Below are 25,179 nucleotides of genomic sequence, written 5' to 3' on the forward strand. Positions count from 1 at the left end.
CAGTCTTATAACATGTTATAACATTAAGTCTATGTTTTGTTCGAAAAATTGCATATTTCAGGTATAAATCATAGTTTTACATTGCAGCTACAATCACAAATAGCACCGAAGCAGCAAGAATAATTACAGAGAGCAACGTGAAATACCTAAATACTCATCATAAAACATTTATGAAAAATACATGGTGTACAGCAAATGACAGATAAACATCTTGTGAATCCAGCCAATATTTCAGATTTTTTAAGTGTTTTACAGCGAAACACACATATAGCATTATATTAGCTTACCACAATACCAAACACACCCCTTATCAGCAGCAAAAGGTAGCGATCGCAAAAAAACAGCAAAAGATATAAAATTATTCACTAACCTTGACAAACTTCATCAGATGACAGTCCTATAACATCAGGTTATACAATACACTTATGTTTTGTTCGAAAATGTGCATATTTAGAGCTGAAATCCATGGTTATACATTGTGAAAACGTAGCAACTTTTCCCAGAATCTCCGGATATATCTGACACTCACCTAATCTGACCAAATAACTCATCATAAACTTTACAAAAAAATACATGTTGTACAGCAAATGAAAGATACACTAGTTCTTAATGCAACCGCTTGTTAGTGTCAGGTTTTGGCCAAGACTGTTTGGGTTTTGTCACTAGATGTCCCCATTGCACCTTTTTTGTACCTTTTGTTTTCTTGCTCTTATTATTGTTTACCTGTAGGTCATTCCCTTGTTAGTATTTAAACCCTGTGTGTTCCTTAGTTCCTTGCTCAGTGTTGTAAGTTAGCACCCAGCCCCAGCCCCAGCCCAAGCCTTGTTTGATTCAGATATTTCTCTTGTTGGATTTTCCAGAGGTTCTCTGGTTTAGTTCTTGTGTATGATTTGAGTAGTCTTTTGAGGTTTGTTTTCTCCTGCTGGTTTTTTACCCATCGTTGAAAACGTAGCAACTTTTTCCCAGAATCTCCGGATATATTTCTGACACTCACCTAATCTGACCAAATAACTCATCATAAACTTTACAAAAAAATACATGTTGTACAGCAAATGAAAGATACACTAGTTCTTAATGCAACCGCTGTGTTAGTGTCAGGTTTTGGCCAAGACTGTTTGGGTTTTGGTCACTAGATGTCCCCATTGCACCTTTTTTGTACCTTTTGTTTTTCTTGCTCTTATTATTGTTTGCACCTGTAGGTCATTCCCTTGTTAGTATTTAAACCCTGTGTGTTCCTTAGTTCCTTGCTCAGTGTTTGTAAGTTAGCACCCAGCCCCAGCCCCAGCCCAAGCCTTGTTTGATTCAGATATTTCTCTTGTTGGATTTTCCAGAGGTTCTCTGGTTTAGTTCTTGTGTATGATTTGAGTAGTCTTTTGAGGTTTGTTTTTCCCTGCTGTTTTTTACCACTTTGTGGAGTTTCTTTTGTATTTTGGAGGATTTCCATTTTGTGCCTTTTGGCTTTATTTTTGGACATTGTGGATTTAGTTTCTTTGCCTGAAGATTTTTGTTCTTTAATTAAACCACCATCTCTAGTACTGCTGTGTCTGCCTCATCTTCTGGGTTCTGACGATTATTAGTGACTGTTTCTCGCACCGGGTCCTGACAGTTAGATTTTTAAAAATAACTTTAGTACGACATACAGCTTACGTTATAGTGAGACAGCGCCCGCAATGAGGGCGGAAAATAGGAATAAACATTTTCCACAGAAATACGAAATAACATCATAAATGGTTCCTACTTTTGCTGAGCTTCCATCAGAATCTTGTACAAGGAGTCCTTTGTCCAGAATAAATCGTTGTTTGGTTTTAGAATATCCTCTTCGCCTGTTGAATTAGCAACCTTAGCTAGCCAAGTGGCGCGAAGATGTCCAACGAGAACGGAAAACGCCAAAACTCCCGATAAACGTTCAATAATCTGATAAAACTATATTGAAAAAACATACTTTACGATGATATTATCACATGTATCAAATAAAATCAAAGCCGGAGATATTAGCCGTCTATACCGAAAGCTTTTCAGAAGCCAATGCAGATGTCCTTCCCGCGCCTTGCTAGACAAAGGAAATTGGGGTCACGTCATTCCAAGAGCTCTTGTTCGACCTCAGATCAAGCTAGACACCCCATTCCACCTCCCACTGTCTGTTGACATCTAGTGGAAGGCGTATGAAGTGCATGTATATCCATAGATTTCAAGCAAATTAATAGGAAGGCCCTGGAACAGAGCCTCGATTTCAGATTTTTCACTTCCTGACATCCGTTTCCCGAAACGGATGACATAAACAACTGGATTCGTTATCCCGTTCATGACCTGCCTCCAGTCCATTTACCACTATCTGAACAAGAGAGCCTCATCGAAATTGCAACAAGCGGTTCTGTGAAAATTTTATTTAATCAGAAGCAATTGCCAGAGTTCTGGATTAGGGTGTGCTCAGAGTATCCTGCCTTGGCAAATCGTGCTGTTAAGACACTGATGCCCTTTGCATCCACATACCTATGTGAGAGCGGATTATCGGCCCTCACTAGCATGAAAAACTAAATACAGGCACAGACTGTGTGTGGAAAATTATTTAAGACTGAGACTCTCTCCAATACAACCCAACATTGCAGAGTTATGTGCATCCTTTCAAGCACCCTCTTCTCATTGACCTGTGGTGAGTTTTTCACAATTTTCGATGAACAAATAAGGTTTTATATGTAAGATGGTTAAATAAAGAGCAAACTTATTGTCACTTCCCACGAGCCGGGTTGTGACAAACTCCCACTCATTCTTATGTTTAATAAATGTATTGTATAGTGTGTGTGTGGCAGGCTTACAATGATGGCAAAAAACAACATTTGAGAGTGCGCTGACCCTGGTGCTAGAGGGGGTACGCAGCTGGAGGTTGAATGATTGAAGAGGTACAGGACTATAAAAAGTTTGGGAACCACTGCAGTCTTGGGGGTGCATGCAAAGAGTGAAAATCTTACAGCTGAAATATTATTCAGATGTATTTGAAGAGTTTTGAGAGTACTCCTTTCTTATTTTCTTTACTCAACCAGTACATCCACTCAAATAAATGGAGATGCTTCTTTAAACTTTTTTTGGTCCGATTCTCCCTTAGCCTCCAGACCTGCCCCTTTATTGTCTACCACGCTCTTTCAATGTGTTGTGTGTGTGTGACATCACGTGAAGATCAACATGGTTGTTTATGTGGTTGACTGTCTGGTGATTGTAACCCAGCCTATTCAGAGACCTGACATATGCTCTCCAGCAGTCACTCAGAATGGTGGAACCTCTTCGCAAATGTTGTCTGATGTTTCCTATGAAAAGTTGTCCACCATTTTAAGAACTGGGCGCCGTCTGTTGTGTTCGACCTCCATCATCCCAAACACCTAATCCCGTCTTCTTCATGTTGGACCCATCCTTCTGCAATTGTACCTAAAGATAGGAACAAGTTATTTTGTGACAGGGAGTTGGCCAGTGGTTAGTCACGCCTTGTAATGGCGGGGGATCAGTAAATCCATGGGAATTAGCATAATGTCACTTATGACACAAGCCAAGGTCTGATGGGTGAAGTTGTATAATGTTGAAATACCCAAAACTTGATCCTAGGAAACATCACTGATGATGTGTCCAAGAGCACAAAGATGTATTTATCAAATAATTCAGTATATGAAATTGGCAAGCCCTCTATTTCTTTAATCCATATCAGTGTATCCACTGAAGAGTACTTTAAAAAGGCAACTGATTACCATAAGTCAAATATATCAACAAATTATCTCTCAGCTCCCAAGCCCAGATAATGGATGTCAATACATCAAAATAGATAATGCTATACATTTCTCTTGTGCGAGAACTTTGGAATTTTTGGAAGTTTACAATTTGGACACTCTTCCTCTTGAACCTCCTCAGGGCTTTATTGCAGACCTTCTGAGAGGTAAGACAAATGTTAGTGATATGAGAGGTCTTGAGTGTCCCAGGGAAGCATGACTCTCAGCTTCTACATGGGGGGGGGGGGGGCAACAAAATCAACTCTCACTTAGGGTGACACTGCTCCTGTCTCATGTGGAAATACACTTTAATGGAAGTTGTCACAAAATAACTGAGTTTGAGTTTGTCTGTTGTTCCTATTTGAACTGAGATGCACAGTAAACATTGTAATATTTGATAAAACATTCCGACTATATTTAGTCAGCAAAACAGGCATTTTAAAATTCAAACAAATTGAGTAATCAAAGTAATAACTGACACATTGATTATCAAAATAGTTGTTTGTTGCAGCTCTAAAAACAGTACTCAAAACACATTAGTAAAAGCTTTTGCTTCATTTGACTGAATAGTGTAGGCTCACAAGAATAATACATTAGGGCAGCAGCAGTGGTGCAAGCCTCTCCAGTCGCGCCATGCTGCCCTTCTCGACCTGCCACCATGACAAGTAACCTAAATACCTGTGGGAGACACTGGTCGGGATGGGTGGCAAAGCAAGCTCAATGTTGAAAATCTTGGAGAGACCCTTTAAACTGTCCAGTAAATAAGTATCCCAAAAGACTGATTATTAAAAACACCCTTTTGCATTAAGTTTTGTAAGTGAGCAAAATGTTCCTCAGAGTGAATATAGGTAAACAAAACTGGTGGGGTTTTCAGAGTCAAAATTGCTCATTATTCAGTGTTGATCGACAACTGTAACAATCACAATGCACCTCTCTCCTCTGAACAGTTGATGTTGAGATGTGTCTGTTACTTGAACTCTGTGAAGCATTTATTTGGGCTGCACTCTGAGGTGCAGTTAACTCTAATGAATGTATCCTCTGCAGCAGAGGTAACTCTGGATCTTCCTTTCCTGTGTCGGTCCTCATGAGAGCCAGGTTCATCATAGCGCTTGATGGTTTTTGCGACTTCACTTGAAGAAACTTTCAAAGTTGTTGACATTTTCCGTATTGACTGACCTTGATGTTATCAAGTAATGGTGGACTGTCATTTCTCTTTGCTTATTTGAGCTGTTCTTGCCATCATTTGGACTTGGTCTTTTACCAAATAGGGCTACCTTCTGTATACCACCCCTACCTTGTCACAACACAACTGATTGGCTCCAACGCATTAAGAAGGAAATAAATTCCACAAATTAACTCTTAATAAGGCACACCTGTTAACTGAAATGCATTCTAGGTGACTACCTCATGAAGCTGGCAACTGTTAAGGATACAGCATGTTCTGGTTGTAAATGCTAATAAAAAATAAACGAAATATTGTGAGTGGTTGACGCTTGCTCCAGATGTGCAGTGGAGAGAGCAGTCTGTACACCTTCCACGAAAGATAATCACAGAATTTACATCAAATTGCTTGTTCCTGTGTAGAAACATTGTAATTACAATACTTTTCTTTATAACATTGTAATAACTGAAAGTGCGATATACCCTGCCAAATATTTAATAATATTGGAAGTACATAGTGTAATTACTAAGGTGCTGTAACAAACGTTTTCCTAGAATAAGATGGATTCCCATTGACCACAACTACATGTACTGTATTGGGTGTCTGTATCGTTGTAACATAGTAACTACATAGTAATTACATGAGTAATTGATGATGTGTTTCACTTCACATTAAGTTGATTGTCCCTGTGTAGAAACATTGTAGTTATGATACTTTTCTTTATAACAACATTGTAAGAACTGACATTTTGATATATCCGTATAATATTACGTAGTAATTACTGTACAAGTAACTACTATAAGCCATGCATTTAATTTTGTAAGCCATGCATTTAAACTTGTCATGCTATCGGATGACACCTGCTCCTCTGGGTCCCGTGACACTGTGATATGGTCCTCTACACTTTGTTTCCTCCAATACTCACTACGTCAACAGTGTGTCACTACATCAGAGTGCGCAGCTGAACACTGTATGCTGGAAACACTTGGTTTGTTATTATTACTAAAACATAACCAAACTTTGATAAACATATATACCAAACTTCTTTTTGCATGGGTTCTGTGACGCGGTTAGCTTTTAAGAGCTAGGGACGCTATTTCTTGTCCCAGAGTCCCGCTTAACTGACAGGTTAAAGTCTGCTTGAAAGAGCCACTAACCTAGCTAAGCTGCTAACGTTAGCCGTCAAGCTAACGAAGTTGGTTCCAGATGAGTTTTCCAATGGAGCCCTCTTTGTCTAGAAAAGTAAATGAACAGTTCCATACGCTGTAGGAGATGTATCTACTACGCTTTGTTTCGGGACAAACTGGATCACTCAGAGTTTCAATGCCACAACTGTTTGCTTGCCGAAGATTATAGGCTTAAGGTGGCTTCCTTGATCACGCAGGTCGCCAGCCTACGTAAGAAACTGGCGAATGTTTACCTTATCTGTGCCGGTGGCTGGACGGAATTCGCGCAAGCAATTCCGTTATTCCGACTGGCCGGTGTTGCCCGGAGTCCGTTTGCCAGGGAAGCCTCTCCTCGTGCCTCTCCTCCCTCTTATCTGATGGCGGAGACGAAGGAGCACAGCAAGAGGAGCGTGGCAATAAACGATGGTCGTATGTCACAAGCCGTGGAAGCTGAAGACAGTGGTCTCCCGCAAAGTTGTCTACACTCCCAATGAGAGGCCCGGAGCGGATACAATCAATGAATAGTTTTGCTGCCCTGGAGCCTGATCTTCCTGCACCTTCGTGGGATACCTGTGTCTGCGGCCGCTGTGCCTACTCCTACTCCTTCCCCTATGATTCGAAATCGACGTCGACAACCTTCTGTTCCTGCTCTACAACGAGCGGGGCTTCTCCATCTATCAGAGGCCTGCATCAACCTTGAAGCGTGGGAGTGTGCGAAATTCCTCGTCCTTCTCGCCAGCCGTGATTTTGGGCAGCTCCATGGTAAGAACTTTTACTGTTCCTGGTGCAAAAACAATGTCCTATCCATGTGCCTATGAACCAGATTTATGCTGTTGTCACTGTAGGAAGTCCACTGTGCGCAGCTCACCCTACACTAACATAAATAAACATGAGAATATCTACTTCTGCTAAGCTTCCCAGTAAAACAATGAAAATAAGCAAGCATCCCAGAAAAGTGCTCAAAATAGCCCACATTAACATATATAGCTTAAGAAACAAGGTTAATGAAATTAATAACTTGCTAGTAAGAGATGATGTTCATATTCCTGAAACTCACTTAGACCAGTGGTTCCCAAACTTTTTATAGTCCTGTACCCCTTCAAACATTCAGCTGCATAACCCCTCTAGCAGCAGGGTCTGCGCACTTTCAAATGTTTTTTGTTGTTGCCATCATTGTATTCCTGCCACACACACACGATACGATACATTTATTAAACATAAGAATGAGTGTGAATTGTCACAACCCAACTCGTGAGAAGTGACAAAGAGCTCTTATAGGACCAGGGCACACATAATAAAAATAATCAACAATTTTGCTCTTTCTTTAACCCTCTTACATATAAAACCTTATTTGTTCATCGAAAATTGTGAAAAACACCACAGGTTAATGAGAAGGGTGTGCTTGAAAGGATGCATATAACTGCAATGTTGGGTTGTATTGGAGAGAGTCTCAGTCTTAAATAATTTTCCACACACAGTCTGTGCCTGTATTTAGTTGTTCATGCTAGTGAGGGCCGAGAATCCACTCTCACATAGATACAGTATGTGGTTACAAAGGGCATCAGTGTCTTAACAGCGCGATTTGCCAAGGCAGGATACTCTGAGCGTAGCCCAATCCAGAAATCTGTCAGTGGCTTCTGATTAAATACAATTTTCACAGAACCACTTGTTGCAATTTCCCTGAGGCTCTCTTGTTCAGATATCGGTAAGTGGACTGGAGGCAGGGCATGAAAGGGATAACAAATCCAGTTGTTTGAGTCATCTGTTCCAGGAAAGCACTTGCGTATTTGCGCACCCAACTCACTCAGATGCTTTGCTATATCACATTTCACATTATCCGTAAGCTTGAGTTCATTTGCACACAAAAAATAATATAATGATGGAAAGACATGTGTGTTGTCCTTGTTAATGCAGACAGAGAAGAGCTCCAACTTCGTAATCATAGCCTCAATTTTGTCCCGCACATMGAATATTCAGTGGTTTGCGAAATTATTGATTTCCTATTTTGTTGCCTTACAACCTGGAAATAAAATGAATTTTTGGGGGGTTTGCATCATTTGATTTACACAACATCCCTACCACTTTGAAGATGCAAAATATGTTTTATTGGGAAACAAACAAGAAATAAAACAATGAAAACTTGAGTATGCATAACTATTCACCCCCACAAATTCAATACTTTGTAGAGCCACCTTTGCAGCAATTACAGCTGCAAATCTCTTGGGGTATGTCTCTATAAGCTTGGCACATCTAGCCACTGAGGTTATTGCCCATTCTTCAAGGCAAAACTGCTCCAGCTCCTTCAAGTTGGATGGGTTCCGCTGGTGTACAGCAATCTTTAAGTCATACCACAGATTCTCAATTGGATTGAGGTCTGGACTTTGACTAGGCCATTCCAAGACATTTAAATGTTTCCCCTTAAACCACTCGAATGTTGCTTTAGCAGTATGCTTAGGGTCATTGTCCTGCTGGAAGGTGAACCTCCGCCCCAGTCTCAAATCTCTGGAAGACAAACAGGTTTCCCTCAAGAATATCTCTGTATCCATCCATCAATTCTGACCAGTTTCCCAGTCCCTGCCGATGAAAAACAAGAGCCTCTCGGTGGATGCTGCAGTGTACCCAAGTGGCATCGGGAGCAACTGCTTCCACGCGGGTTACCACTCCACTATGTCTCCCTGTCATGGCTTTTGCACCATCATTACAGATACCAACACATCTTGACCACCAAAGTCCATTTGATGTCACAAAGCTGTCCAGTACTTAAAAAATATCCTCTCCTGTAGTCCTGGTTTCCAGTGGTTTTCAGAAGAGGATGTCTCCCTTAATTGACCCCCCAAAAACGTATTGGACATATACCAGGTGCTGTGCCAGGCCTGCCAAGTCGACTTTTGTTGACTTTTCCAGCTGTAACGCATAGAATTCACTGGCTTGTATGCGAAGCAGTAATTGTTTCAAAACATATCCTGCCATGTCACTGATGCGTAGTGAAACATTGTTGTTTGATGAAGGCACTGTCTGTATAGTTTTTTGTGCCTTTTCCCTTAGCATTGTCCCAGCCATATCCGCGGCAGATTTGATTTGCACTTTTTGCACCAAAGTACGTTCATCTCTAGGAGACAGAACACGTCTCCTTCCTGAGCGGTATGACGGCTGTGTGGTCCCATGGTGTTTATACTTACGTACTATTGTTTGTACAGATGAACTTGGTACCTTCAGGCATTTGGAAATTGCTCCCAATGATAAACCACACTTGTGGAGGTCTACCACTTTTTGGATGATTTATTTTTGTTTCCCCATGATGTCAAGCAAAGAGGCACTGAGTTTGAAGGTAGGCCTTGAAATACATCCACAGGTACACCTCCAATTGACTCAAATGATGTCAATTAGCCTATCAGAAGCTTCTAAAGCCATAACATGTCGTTGTGAGGTCAGAGCTTTCGGATCAACCCTATTTAGTGACCAGAGCGTCCGGTGTGCGCTCTGAACGCGAAACACTGCATTTACGGACAATCTGACAGCACAGTTGCAGTCACCAACGCTCTGGATAACATAACAGCCTAGCTCTGCTAGGGCGAGTAATGTTTAGTGAGCTGTTCTCTCTCAAATGTCTGGAAGTAACTGGCAAGTTAGTACAGCACGCTCGGATCAACCCTTAAAGAGATGGGTGGGGCTAAGGCTTAAGAGGGTCTGAACAATGCTGAATGGGTGTAGACAAAGAAGGGCTCTCCAATAGTAGTACCAAAACATTGAAAGACTTTTGTCAAAGCGAGTTTACAAGTTGATCAACTTTTAAAACAGAATTACTTTCCCATTGTTTCCTCAAATGCAGTGTATGATATAGCATTTTGTAGCTCTGAGTCTTTAATTTTATCCAATGTAAAAAACAGAACTTAAAATGTTGCTACATAAGACCGAATGCAAGTTGTGAGTCACAAATGTGCATTGTTTGAAGCACACTTTTATACGTCTCAGTCATAAATGACAGCTCCAATATGCCCCCCATTGTGAACAAGAGGCTTGTAGAATCATGATTCTTCAAGTTTTTAGATAATCATTCACCGGTAGGGGGTGGTCCTGCGTGCTCTCGGCATTAGTGAATCTAAAGAATGAAATGAGTCAAAAGATCCGAACATCCCATCACTAAAAGGCAGTAACTTTATGATCAAATGTTATCAATGTACCAGCAACCGTAATTTTTCATACATTGGTCATCACACTTTGATCTGGGTTCATCCAAATATCAATACAGGACCTTTTAAACTCACCTTTGGACAGAGAGTACCAGCTGGCTCCATTGGTGATCCCTTCATCAAAAAAATCTCCACAGTTCCACCCCTTATGCATCCAACTGTGGGCATACGAATACGTCCTGGCCAACTGTAAGTACACAAAGAAACATGTTTCAACATGTGCTATAATGTGACTGAGCTTTTTTTAATGCACCCGTACCTTTTTGAATATCTTGTCATCTGGGGTTGTGGCGTATGTGGTCTTGCCTCTGATGCGGGGGTCTCTTGACTTGTCAAAGGGGTAGTTGGCCACCACTGCCCCACCATGCAGGTTAGCAGACAGAACAAAGTTATAGTTCTGCATCCACTTTATCACTGCCAGTGTCTCCAGTTCAACCTGTAGGAGGCCAATGAGAGAGTATATATTTTTTTTTAATGTATACTCAGCTTGTATCAGACAATTTAACACTCAGCACTCAAACAAGGTATTGAAAAAAACTTGGTTAGTGTAAGATTATTTTATTTTTAGTTGTATTTACTTTATTACAAGGTGTGCTTGATGAAATCAAGAGCAACTTTATAAATTGTTCATACTTATTATTTTTATTATTTTTCACTTTCCTCCGGAAACTGTAGAGCCAAAACCTTAAAACTAACAACAAAAACTCTAAAACGTCTAGATTGCCACTGGTCAATGTGCTTGAAAAAAAAAGTTTTTGCTAGTACTTATACTTTTCACACTAAAAACATAATGCATTAATCCCAATACATTTCAAAGGCCATAGAGTTGAATGGTAAACATGTCCACTGTAATTATCCTTCAACCGTTTAAGCTAGAAATGTCATTCACACTTTAAAATGTGCAGACCGGTCTGGAATAGGCTGTTTGTATACAGCTTTTTGATACCATTTATATAATTTTTCAACTTTAACCATTTTTGTTATGCTGGTGAATGAGGACCCAAAAGCGACGTAATAGTAACAGAGTCTTTATTCCAGTATTAAACAAATAATGATTCTCCTGGATATTATCAATGGTAAATCCAAAACAGGAAACTGAAATCCTCTCGTCAATAGAGAGGAACGACTGGAGACGCGACCACAGACTGCAGGTCGCTTCAGGAAGGCACTGGCCGTAGCTGACATAGACACCTGCTCACACGCAGCATCTGAAGAAGGCAAAGAACACGACAGGGCGGAACAAGGACACAGGAACAGCAAACATCAAACAAGAATCGCAGACAAGGGACAGAAGCGGAAAACAAGGGAAATAGGGGACTCCATCAGAGAGGCAAACACTAGGGGACAGGTGTGAAAAGGTAAATAGGTCGTTAGGGAGAAGAAATCGCTGGGACAAGGAACGGAACGATAGGAGGAGAGAGCGGGAGACGGGAGAAGAGTGGAGGAGGAGAGAGAGAGAGCAGAAAGAGGGAAAGAACCTATATAAGACCAGCAAGGAAGCACAGGACAAGACATGATCCAAAGACAAAACTGACAGTTACCACCCCGGACTTCACCAGAGCGCCTCCTGGCGCACTACGGAGGAGGATACCCTGCGCGCCACGAAGGAAATCATCATCAACGAACGGTCCAAGCACGTCCGAGTGGAAACCCAACTCCTCTCCTCAGACCGTAACCTCCCAATCCACTAAGTACTGGTGACAACGTCCCCGAGAACGCATGTTCCATGATCTTCCGTACCTTGTAATAGGAGCGCCCTCGACAAGGACGGGGGGGGGGGGGAGGGAAGACGAACTGGTAGGCGCGAAAGAAGAAGGCTTGACAACAAAGAGACATGGAAGACAGGAGTGGACGCGACGAAAGATAGTTCGCGGAAGAAAGCAGGTCGCACAGCGACAGGATTGACGACCTGAAGACGACACGGAACGGCACCAATGAACCGCGCGGAGTCAAACTTGCGAGAAGCTGTCGTAAGGAGGTTTACGATGTGTGAAACTCCACACTCTCTGACCGCGACAGATACTTACCTAGGAGCTCTAATCCTAACGTTTTATTGGCCGCTCTCACAGGTCGCGCCCTGTAACGGCAAAGTGCAAGACCGACGCCTCCTCCAGTGTGCCGCTCACAACAGTTGGTACAAAGCCCTGAGCAGAGGGAATGAGCCTGAGACGCGGCGAGCGTGGACGAGGAACAGAGAGGCTGGTACCCACAGACTACTCTGAAAACGGAGTTAGACCGGTAGCAGATCGAAGAAGCGAGTGTGAGCGTTACTCAGCCCAGGGAGGCTCGTGTCTGCCCAATGAGCAGGGTTTTCGAAACGAAAGGCCTGCGTAATATGCGACCACCCATCGACTGATGGCCCTTCGCTTGACGTTAAGACTGGGATGAAAACCGGAAGAGAGACTGACGGAAGCACCAATCAAACGACAGAAACTCCTCCAAAACTGTGACGTGAATTGCGGACCTCTGTCTGAAACGGCGTCTAACGGAGACCATGAATTCTGAACACATTCTCAATGATGATTTGTGCGTCTCCTTAGCGGAGGAAAGCTTAGCGAGGGAATGAAAGTGGCCGCCTTAGAGAACCTATCGATAACCGTAAGAATCACAGTCTTCCCCGCAGACGAAGGCAGACCGGTAATAAAGTCTAAGGCGATGTGGACCAAGGTCGAGAAGGAATGGGAAGCGGTCTGAGACGACCGCAGGAGAGAGTTACCTGACTTAGTCTGCGCGCAGTCCGACAAGCAGCCACGAAAACGACGCGTGTCCCGCTCCTGAGTAGGCACCAAAACCGCTGGCGAATAGAAGCAAGCGTACCCCGAACGCCGGGGTGGCAGCTAACTTGCAGAGTGAGCCCACTGAAGAACAGCCAGACGAATAGAGACAGGAACGAACAGAAGGTTACTAGACAAGCGCGCGGCGACGCAGTGTGAGTGAGTGCTTGCTTTACCTGTCTCTCAAATTCCCCAGACAGTCAACCCGACAACACGCCCTTCAGGAGAATCCCCTCGGGTCGGCGTAGAAGCCACAGAAGAAGCTAAAGACGGGATAGAGGCATCAGCGCTTGGTGTTCTTATTTCCCGGGCGATAGAAATCAACGAACTCGAAACGAGCGAAAAACAACGCCCAACAAAGCTTGACTTGCATTAAGTCGTTTGGCAGAACGGATGTACTCAAGGTTCTTAATGGTCAGTCCAAACGACAAAAGGACGTCGCCCCCTCCAACCACTGTCGCCATTCGCCTATGGCTAAGCGGATGGCGAGCAGTTCGCGGTTACCCACATCATAGTTGCGTCTCCGATGGCCGACAGGCGATGAGAAAAGTAAGCGCAAGGATGGACCTTATCGTCAGAGTGGAAGCGCTGAGACAGAATGGCTCCCACGCCCACCTCTGAAGCGTCAACCTCAGACAATTGAATTGTTTAGTGACGTCAGGAAGTAACACAAGGATAGGGGCGGATGTAAAACGCTTCTTGAGGAGATCAAAAGCTCCCTGGGCGGAACGGACCACTTAAAGCAAGTCTTGACAGAAGTCAGAGCTGTGAGAGGGCAGCCACTTGACCGAAATTACGAATGAAACGCCGATAGAAATTAGCGAAACCGAAGAAAGCGCTGCAACTCGACACGTGACTTAGAGACGGGCCAATCGCTGACAGCCTGGACCGTTAGCGGGATCCACATCTGAAATGCCTTCAGCGAAATAACAGAACGGAGAAATGTGACAGAGGAGACATGAAAGGCCGCACTTCTCAGCCTTCACGTAGAGCACAATTCTCTAAAAGGCGGCTGGAGTAACGACGATCGAACGTGCTGAACATGAATCTCGAGTGACGGTGAAAAATCAGGGATATCGTCAAGGTAAACGAAAACAAAATGTTCAGCATGCTGCTCTCAGTACATCATTAACTATGCCTGAAAGACAAGCTGGAGCATTAGCGAGACCGAACGGCAGAACCCGGTATTACAAAATGCCCTAACGGAGTTGTTAAACGCCGTTTCTCCACTCGTCCCCCTCTCTGATGCGTGGAGAGATGTAAGCATTACGAAAGGTCCAACTTAGTAAGCAGCACCTGGCTCCCTGCAAAATCTCGAAGGCTGACGACATAAGGGGAAGCGGATAACGATTCTTAACCGTTATGTTCATTCAGCCCTCGAAATCCACGCAGGGGCGCAGAGTACCGTCCTTCTTCTTAACAAAGAAAAATCCCGCTCCGGCGGGAGAGGAAGAAGGCACCACGGTACCTGGGTTCGAGAAAACCCATGCAGAGATTTTAAGTCCTGCGAAGCCTTAACGTTCGGACGATCAGAGAGTATAGTCTACCCGAGGGGGTGGCCGAAGGAATAATACACCACAATCATACGACCGGGAGGAGAAGGGAGTCGGCTCTCGGACCGAACTGAAACGTCCAGATCAATGATATCCTACCGGCACTCCTGTCACAAATCTACCAAGGTTCCTCCATGAAGTAAAAGAGGGACTAGAGAGAGCACACAGAGGATAGCAGACATTAACACATTCACCATGAACAAAGAAAACGTTCACAGGATAGGACATAGAGAATTACCTAGACCAATTAATAGAAGGATTATTACCATCTATACGAGGGATGACCAAAACAACAGTGTAAAAAGGTGAACGAAAAATCAAAAAGGAAAATGGTCTCACTGTGCTACCAGATACTGTGAGGGTTAAAGGTAGTGTCTCATCTCGATACTGGGAGAAAGACTACCAATCTAAGGCGAACATGGGCGTGGGCTTCCCTAACTGTCTAGAGGAATGTCATGTTTCCGAGCCCAACTGCTCCCGTCCTAAAACAACCCTCAGCCCCAAGAGTCTATCAAAGGCACTGCAGGAAGCAGCCGAACCGGTCCAGCGTAGATGGACCGACAAGGTAGTACAGGATCTTGATGGAGAGGACCTGAGTAGTACGTCACCCAGATAGCCCTCCGCTTACTGAGAGCTCTGGCTTTTACTGGACATGACATGACAAAATGTCAGCAGAACCGCAATAGAGGCAAAGGCGGTTGTGATTCTCCGTTCCCTCTCTTTAGTCGAGATGCGAATACCTCAGCGCATGGGCCAGTCTCTGAGCCGGTGGGAGGAGATGGTGAAGATGCGGAGAGGGAAACACGTTAACGCGAGCTCTCTTCCACGAGCTCGGTGACGAAATGTCTACCCGTCTTCTATGCGGATGGCGAGTGCAATCAAAGATCACACGCTTGGAAGGAACCTCCCGGAGAGAGATACTCATCCTTAACCTCAGCGTAGGACTCCTCCAGAAAACGAGCGAGCAACGCCGCTCGTTCAGTCATCTGGATGCAGCAAGAGTGCCGAAACTCTATTAGATGTAATCCGTTATGGATCGATCACCTTGACATAGGAAGCCAGGGCCCTGGAAGCCTCCTTCCCAAAACTGAACGATCAAAACCCGTATTCATCTCCTCTTTAAAGTTCTGATAATCGTTAAGAACACTCAGCCCTTGCCTCCCAGATAGCTGTGCCCCACTCCCGAGCCGACCAGTAAGGAGTGATATGACGCTAAGCGATCCGACTCCCTCTCTTGAGTATGTGTTTGGCTGGAGAGAGAACACAATATCACACTGGGTGAGAAAAGAGCGACACTCAGTGGGCTGCCCAGAGTAACATGGTGGGTTATTAACCCTAGGTTCCGGAGACTCGGAAGACCAGGAAGTAGCTGGTGGCACGAGACGAAGACTCTGAAACTGTCCAGAGAGATTCGAGACCTGAGCGGCCAGGGTCTCAACGGCATGACGAGCAGCAAACAATTCTGCTCGTGTCTGCCGAGCATTGCTCCCTGGAACTCGACGGCAGTGTTGAGAGAATCCATAGTCGCGTGGTCCATCTTGGTCGGATTCTTCTGTTATGCTGGTGAATGAGGACCCAAAAGCGACGTAATAGTAACAGAGTCTTTATTCCAGTATTAAACAAATAATGATTCTCCTGGATATTATCAATGGTAAATCCAAAACAGGAAACTGAATCCTCTCGTCAATAGAGAGGAACGACTGGAGACCGCGACCACAGACTGCAGGTCGCTTCAGGAAGGCACTGGCCGTAGCTGACATAGACACCTGCTCACACGCAGCATCTGAAGAAGGCAAAGAACACGACAGGCGGAACAAGGACACAGAGAACAGCAAACATCAAACAAGAATCCGCAAGGACAGAAGCGGAAAACAGGAGGGGAAATAGGGACTCTAATCAGAGGGCAAATAGGGGAGACAGGATTTGTTGAAGAGTAAATGAGGTCGTTAGGAGAATGAGAAACAGCTGGGAGCAGGAACGGAACGATAGAGAGAGAGAGCGGGAGAGGGAGAGAGGGAGGAGGAGAGAGAGAGAGAGAAAGAGGGAAAGAACCTAATAAGACCAGCAGAGGGAAGCACAGGGACAAGACATGATCAAAGACAAAACATGACAATTTTAAATTAGCATTAAAGCTCCATAGACTTCAAAGCCAATTTTGGATTCGCCACTGCTTTTGAAGCATTTTAGCTACAAACACCAAGACAATGTCAACATTTGCAGACTGACTCAAATTCAATTGCCTTTCAAAAGATTGTTGATACTATTTGTACTTTTTAAACTACAACCATTTTACATTTTCATAAAAGCTCCATAGACTTCAAAGGCAAACTTTAAAGGAGATGTTTGCTTTTTTAACCACCTATAGTTGATGTCCACGCCCCTGTGGAAATCTAATTAGCATAATAATAAAAAATCAACATCAAAATCGGTCAGTTGAAGATAGAGGTATCAGATTTTTTGCGTTGTCGCTCTTCCGTATCTGTGGTGAAAGGTGGCAAAGCTAGAGCGGTGATGGTCAGACCATGAGACATCCGAAAATTGGTCTTCCCTCGAAAGAAAACATCTGTAGCATCTGAACAGTTTGGGTTACACACTAATATGACACAGTACAGCAAGACTCTCACGAACACGTACATGTCGGTTGTTTTGCTCTAGGACGCCCACCAGCCTCACAAGACTAGTCTGAAGGTAGCCGGGTACCATTTTAAAAGTGAATGGAAGAATTGTATACATGGAGATAGTTTAGTGCCCAAAATAAGGGATTAAATACATGTAAAAAAAAGTTTCCTGATCATTCTTATTTCTCTCAGACAGCCACTTAAAGAACAAATTTCCTTTAGATTATTTTTTATTTTTTACTATCTGTTTATCCATGTATGAAGCTGTTGTTCAATGTGTTTCTATTGGATAATAACACTAAGGCCATATTCAATGTTTCATGATATCATTTTTTGATAACTTAAGGGGTCCTAAAATTCTAAATCAAATAGCTAAATGATCCTTGGTATGACCATCTTAAAACAATTCAATATGTTAGCTTAGTAGAACCCAAAAGAGTCTAGCCTAGCTGGTTAGCTGCCTGCTGTCTGACAAAAATCACTATTTCAGTAGTTCTTCAAAGTAGATAAGGCATACTTTTAAGAATGCTAACAACTATCAATCAATTAGATGTATTGTCAGTTAGAGATACCTAAGCAACTGTTCTTTAGCTCTCTCGTTGTCTCTCTATCGCTTTTCCTGTCCGTGTGTCTGCCAGCCCCACAGGCTTGCCCAGGTAAAAACCAACAAGAATAGGTCATTGTAGTTAATTACCACGTTTTCTGCGCTTAAAGGGTGACTGCACTTTCTGATTTGGCCTCATTTTATATTTGCTAGCGGCCATGACTGAATTCAAACGTGAGTTGGTTTTGGAAAGTGGTTCAATGTCTCTTGTGTGTGTTTGCAGGTGGAAAGAGTTAGACAAATTATTTAGACAATTAGCTTCAGCCAGCTGGTGATATTGGTTTGACTTTGAATATCCTATCTCTGGGGCTAGTTAGGGGCGGTCAATAAATTACACAATGTAAATGAGACAATATTTTCATGTTGCACACCTTTTAGTTTTTCCATTAAATGCTTTCAATATTTGTACGGGAATTTTTAGGTCAATTAAATTTGGAGCCATTGAAATTTTAACATAATTAACCGTTGGTCTTAACTAGCCCAAAGTCAATCAAATTTACCACGGGCATTATGGTTGGGTCGCGTGCAGCTGCACTCTGAATTGATGATTACTTGTGTAATGCCAGATGTAGGCATGTGGGAAGGATTGAAACAAACCCAACCTTCATTTACATTGTGATGCAGTAATGACCACAGGTCTCACTAAACTCTGTTTTGGATGAGACTGACATGACCAAAGTTATCCTATTTACACTTTGTAGTAAATTTTGAAGGTAGAACAAGTGTTTCTGACACACCGATGAGGCTGTTTTCTAAATGAGAAGTTGTTTTTTAGGGGCAGTTGCTCTTTAACTATGGTGAGTTGGACGACATGTCCCAGAGAGAAATCTCTAAAGAAATGGTACATTGAGCTCACATAAAAAACTAACTAACAAAATGGATTTCAAATAAGTGAACCGTCATCGGTCAATTAGTTATTTAAAAAAACAAAAAATTAACTTTTGCTTAATTACACAGCACTACAGAAATATTTTTTTTTTTTGGGGGGGGGCATTTGTTCATGTTTTTTCAGAGCCCCCATATACTACACAACAAGGATGAAGAAAGAAAAAAAAAGTTACTAAAAAACAAGTAAAATCGCAAGAAGTTTGCCCGTTTATCTCAAAAATATTGATTTGGTTTGTTGTGACTTTAGGCTAATTTATATTCAAGATCATTTACTGAAAAAATTTATTGATTTGATTGATTTGATTAATGTGGTTATCCTAACCAAATTAATCTAAGAGGTGCACTATTAAGGGTTGGATATAGAGAAACTCTTGAATTAACTCTATCAGTAGTTATAATTAACCGTTATACCATTAATTACTATATCAACAATATAATCACATTCAATTTGACTATATTCTCATTCTGAATAGCCGATAAGCTCTGGAGCTGTAAAAACCAAGTCACTCGCAAATGGCTTCAGTTTCACAAATAATTAATTCAAGGTTTTATTTACTAAATTAGGTAGTTAAAAGATACCATACAAAGGCAGGGTACAGGGTCTTAAATATGAATGGCTGCTGTACTGCTACTCAACCAAAATACAAAACTAATAGCATTGATTTTGGGACAAATCATTCACTAAACCTCAACTACATCTCGTAATGAATAATGTGGAAATTGAGCAAGTTGAGGTGACTAAACTGTTTGGAGTAACCATGGAATGTAAACTGTCATGGTCAAAACATATTGATACAACAGTAGCGAAGATGGGGAGAAGTCTGTCCATAATAAAGCGCTGCTCTGCCTTCTTAACAACACTATCGACAAGGCCTAGATTTGTCGCACCTAGACTACTGTTCGGTAGTGTGTTCAGGAGCCACAAAGAGGGACTTAGTAAAATTCCAGTTGGCTCAGAACAGGGCAGTATGGCTGTCCTATAAAAGTACACAGACATGCATGTAAATCTATCATGGCTCAAAGTGAAAGAGAGAGACTTCATTACTACTTGTTTTTGTAAGAGGTGTTGATAAGCTGAATGTACCGAGCTGTCTGTTTGAAGTGCGGACACCCATGCATACCCCACAAGACATGCCACCAGAGGTCTCTTCACAGTCCCCAAGTCCAGAACAGACTATGGGAGGCGCATAGTACTAGATAGAGACATGACTACATGGAACTATATTCCAAATCAGGTAACTGATGCAAGCAGTAGAATCCGATTTTTTTTTAAGGTAGGCCTTCAGAAACATAAAAAAATACACCTTATGGAACAATGGGGACTGTGAAGAGACACACACAAAGGTACAGACACATGCATACGCATACATTGTGATATTGTTGTATGGTGGTGTTGAACATTTTGTATTGTAGATATGTAGTGGTGTAATAATGTGATATGATGTACTGTTTTACCTTTAGTTTCTTTTGTAATGTAAGTGCTTTAATATGTTTGCACCCCAGGAAGAGTGACCACTAACAAATACAAATACAATTGCACATTCACAGGATGTTTTTGAATGATATGATCTTACAAATTGAAAGAGGAAATGAAAAATGTTACAGGGTAATATTACTTGTATGTCGATGTTGCCTGTCCAGTTGGATTACGTTTGGATGGGATGAAGCCATGGTAGAGCCGGGGAAAAGGCAGTGTTGTCCAAGTTTCTCTCTGAATCCGGGAAAGCAAAGTCTATGAGAGCTCTTCTAAGCAGTAAATTCTTCCTATGATCCCAGCTGGGATGGATTGCGAATTCAGTCATTTAGTCTTTAACGCAAACAGTGAGTTTCACAGGATAATTTCTGGGATGATTGCTTCTGTCTGAGTAGGATAGGAAAAGTACATAAGTGTTTTGTCGATAGGAGTTTGGTTTCCAAGGAGAGTTAGGTCATTCGTTCCTCATGGCATGTCCGCACCCCGAAGAAACTTGATCCGCCGTCTGTTAGCAAGTCCTGTAATTTATAGAGATACTCACAGAGGGCGGGTCAACATGTTTCAAGCAAAGCACCATAGTCCCTGTGGCTAAGAACACTAAGGTAACCTGCCTAAATGACTACCGACCCGTAGCACTCACATCTGCAGCCATGAAGTGCTTTGAAAGGCAGGTCATGGCTCACATCAACGCCATTATCCCAGAAACCCAACACTCACTCCAATTTGAATACAGATGCACAGATGATGCAATCTCTATTACACTCCACACTGCCCTTTCCCACCTGGACAAAAGGAAGACCTATGTGAGAATGCTATTCATTGACTACAGCTCAGCGTTCAACACCATAGTGCCCTCAAACCTCCTCACTAAGCTAAGGACCCTGGGACTAAACACCTCAACWCCCTCTGCAACTGGATCCCTCTGCAACTGGTGGTAAGGGTAGGTAACAACACATCTGCCACTCTGATCCTCAACACGGGTGCTCCTCAGGGGTGCGTGCTCAGTTCCCTCCTGTACTCCCTGGTCACCCTTGACTGCACGGCCAGGTACAACTCCAACACCATCATTAAGTTTGCCGATGACACAACAGTGGTAGGCCTGATCACCAACAACGATGAGACCGCATATAGGGAGGAGGTCAGAGACCTGGCCGTGTGGTGCCAGGACAACAACCTCTCCCTCAACGTGATCAAGACTAAAGAGATGATTGTGGACTACAGGAAAAGGAGGACAGAGCACCCCCCATTCTCATCGACGGGGCTGTAGTGGAGCAGGTTGAGAGCTTCAAGTTCCTTGGTGTCCACATCACCAACAAACTAACATGGTCCAAGCACACCAAGAGAGTTGTGAAGAGGGCACGACAAAAGCTATTCCCCCTCAGGAGACTGAAAAAATTTGGCATGGTTCCTCAGATCGTCAAAAGGTTCTACAGCTGCACCATCGAGATCATCCTGACTGGTTACATCACTGCCTGGTATGGCAACTGCTCGGCCTCCGACCGCAAGGCACCACAGAGGGTAGTGCGTACAGCCCAGTACATCACTGCGGTCAAGCGTCCTGCCATCCAGGACCTCTATACCAGGCGGTGTCAGAGGAAGGCAAAGACTCCAGCCACCCTAGTCATAGAGTGTTCTCTCTGCTCTAAATACATCCACAGGTACACCTCCAATGGACTCAAATGATGTCAATTAGCCTATCAGAAGCTTCTAAAGCCATGACATAATTTTCTGGAATTTTCCAAGCTGTTTAAAGGCACAGTCAACTTAGTGTATGTAAACTTCTGACCCACTGGAATTGTGATACTGTGAATTATAAGTGAAATAATCTGTCTGTAAACAATTGTTGGAAAAATTACTTGTGTCATGCACAAAGTAGATGTCCTAACCGACTTGCCAAAACTATAGTTTGTTAACAAGAAATGTGTGGAGTGGTTGAAAAATGAGTTTTAATGACTCCAGTTCTAACGTCCCACCGGCCAATAGCCAGGGAAAATACAGCGCGCCATATTCAAATAACATGATATAAAAATCAAACTTTCATTAAATCACACATGTAAGATACCAAATTAAAGCTATACTCGTTGTGAATCCAGCCAACATGTCAGATTTCAAAAAAGCTTTTCGGCGAAAGCATAAGATGCTATTATCTGATGATAGCACATCAGTAAACAAACAGAGTAGCATATTTCAACACTGCAAGCACGACACAAAACGCAGAAATAAAATATAAATCATGCCTTACCTTTGACAAAATTCTTTTGTTGGCACTCCAATATGTCCCATAAACATCACAAATGGTCCTTTTGTTCGATTAATTCCGTCGATATATATCCAAAATGTCAATTTATTTGGACCATTTCATCCAGAAAAACACAGCTTCCAACTTTCGCCAAGTCACTACAAAATATATCAAAAGTTACATGTAAATTTACCAAAACATTTCAAACTACTTTTGTCATACAACGTTAGGTATTTTTAAACGTTAATAACCGATCAATTTGAAGACGGGATGATCTGTGTTCAATACAAAAAGAAACCAAACTGACGCAACTTTTTTCATAACGTGACTCTCTCCAAAAATTTACTTCATGTGACCCTCATTTACGATAGCCCTACTTCTTCACTACACAAAGGAATAACCTCAACCGATTTCCAAGGACTGGTGACATCCAGTGGAAGCGGTAGGAACTGCAAGCAAGTCCATTAGAAATCTGGTGTCTCTAAAAAAACTAATTGAAAAGACAGTGACATCAAAAAAATACAAATTCTGAATGGTTTGTCCTCAGGGTTTTGCCTGCTACATAAGTTCTGTTATTCTCACAGACATGATTCAAACAGTTTTAGAAACTTCCGAGTGTTTTCTATCCAAATCTACTAATAATATGCATATCTTATATTCTGGGGATGAGTAGCAAGCAGTTGAATTRTGGCATGCTATTTTTCCCGAAAGTGAAAAATCTGCCCCCTGCCCTCAAGATTAACTACCTTCAGACGAGTCTTGCAAGGCTTCTGGGCGTCCTAGAGATGTACATGTTCTTGAGAGTCTCTCCTTTCCATAGAGAGGTCATATCAGTGTGTAACACACAAACAGTTTGGACGCTACAGACAGAAGTTGGCAGATTGGTGTTACTGAGGTGTTACCGAGATGAGTTCCGTGACGCTTGTGGGGGTTGTAAAGTAAAACGGAGAACACCATCGTGTTCTTGAGAGTCTAGTCTTTCCAATAAATTGTCATATTATCATACCTTGTGGGATTGGTAATAATCTGAAAAGATTTAGGGAGTTGCATTGCTTTAGGATTTGGTCAGGTGGTTTAAGCATGTCCCAGTTTACGTCACCTAGCAGAACAAATCAGACTTAGTGTTAGGGGCCAGGAGAGAGCTCCTGGGCATTTAGGGTACAGGCCATTTAGGGTACAGGCCGGTGCTAATGGTGGACGATAACACCCAGCAACAGTCAACAAAGATTCATTTGAAAGTTTAATGCTTAAAACCAGCAAATCAAATTGTTTGGGGACAGATTTTGGTGGTCTCTTTTTTCCACGTGCAAAAGGAGGTCGTTAGCTATATCTCTTCAGTTTCAGCCAATGGTCCTTTACGACGTCCAAACAAAGTTGTCATGTGGCTGTTGGATTTTGGAGATTGCGAGGAGGATATCCTATGCGCCAAATGAGTGCATAGCATTTGTCCTTTCACAGAATAAAACATGAGCCAACCTGCTGCTCTGTAGTGTTGGGGCACTGATTGAAGGCTTATCTGATGATAAGTGTTCAGTTTCCTTTCACAGCAGGTTCTGATCAGTAATCATCAAAGGCCTGGTAGTGGGATCTTGGACAATTCGACCCAAACATCGATGTTAAGTTCTTGCACGGTCCACGTTCAGTCCTCCATTTTCATTTCGTGTTGGTTGGCTCCGCAGCTAGAGGCTGCAAGCTCCTCAAACAGTGGTTGATGTGTGGAGTGAAAGTGTGGAGTAGCCTACCCGCATGAGTGAAACAAACCTGCTATTCGAGCGCACTGTTCCTGCCTATTTGATAATGGGCCATTCTAAATGTAAACTAATTTTAAATATTAGTAAAGACAAGATTAAATTGAGAAGAGTCTGATGGGTGAAAATATGATCACTTGATGAAGAAAAGCAAGCTTTTTTTGCGACTTCAAATCATCAATGCATTGGGGGTGGCAGGTAGCGAAGTGGTTAGAGCTTTGGGCCAGTAACCGAAAGGTTGCTGGATCGAATCCCTGAGCCGACAAGGTAGAAATCAGTCGTTCTTCCCCTGAACAAGGCAGTTAACCCACTGTTAACCCACTGTTCCCTGGTAGGCCGTCATTGTAAATAATAATTTGTTCTTAACTGACTTGCCTAGTTGAATTAAGGTTACACATCAATAGCCTATAGTTATATCATGCCGCCCATATTTCTATGGTTTGTTTCATTCACAACTAAAGTTGCCAAATAACTCTAAATCTAGCATATAGGACCTGTTTCAAATGATCACTTTTACACTCAACATAGCCACTTCATATGCACACTCTTGCTCCGGAATGGTAAAAATAACCTTTCTATTTTATTCAAACTAGTTCAATTATATTCTTCTTACTATAAAATCATATAATACAAAATAATGGCATGGGACTTATAAGCATAGCTTTCTCTGCAAAAATAACAAGCCTATTAGCCTATTATTAGACTTTTTAAAATGTAAATGTTCCAAAGGTGCGCAACAGCAGCTTGCACTGTATTTCATGACCGACACAGCCCTAGCCAGGCGCAACGGTTTGTTTCAAGAACTGTGACACTGCTTGGTTTTTCACTCTCAACAGTTTCTCATGTTTATCAAGAATGGTCCAGCACCCAAAGGACATCTAGCCAACTTGACACAACTGTGTGAAGCATTGGAGTAAACATGGGCCAGCATCCCTGGGGAACGCTTTCGACACCTTGTAGAGTCCATGCTCTGACGAATTGAGGGTGTAACTCAATATTAGGAAGGTGTTGCTA

At 42.6% G+C, this 25,179-nt stretch overlaps 1 protein-coding gene across 1 annotated transcript in view; it reads right to left on the reverse strand.

Moving 5' to 3' along the window:
• LOC111977708 (carboxypeptidase N catalytic chain-like) overlaps nucleotides 1-25,179 on the reverse strand; it is a 174,487-nt gene that overhangs the window by 59,722 nt on the left and 89,586 nt on the right. Inside the window, 2 exon segments of the mRNA XM_024007258.2 lie at nucleotides 10,343-10,454; nucleotides 10,527-10,703. Coding sequence (XP_023863026.1) covers nucleotides 10,343-10,454; nucleotides 10,527-10,703 — 289 coding nt within the window.

This window comes from Salvelinus sp. IW2-2015, linkage group LG18 (assembly GCF_002910315.2).
Source record: "Salvelinus sp. IW2-2015 linkage group LG18, ASM291031v2, whole genome shotgun sequence".
NCBI lineage: Eukaryota > Metazoa > Chordata > Actinopteri > Salmoniformes > Salmonidae > Salvelinus > Salvelinus sp. IW2-2015.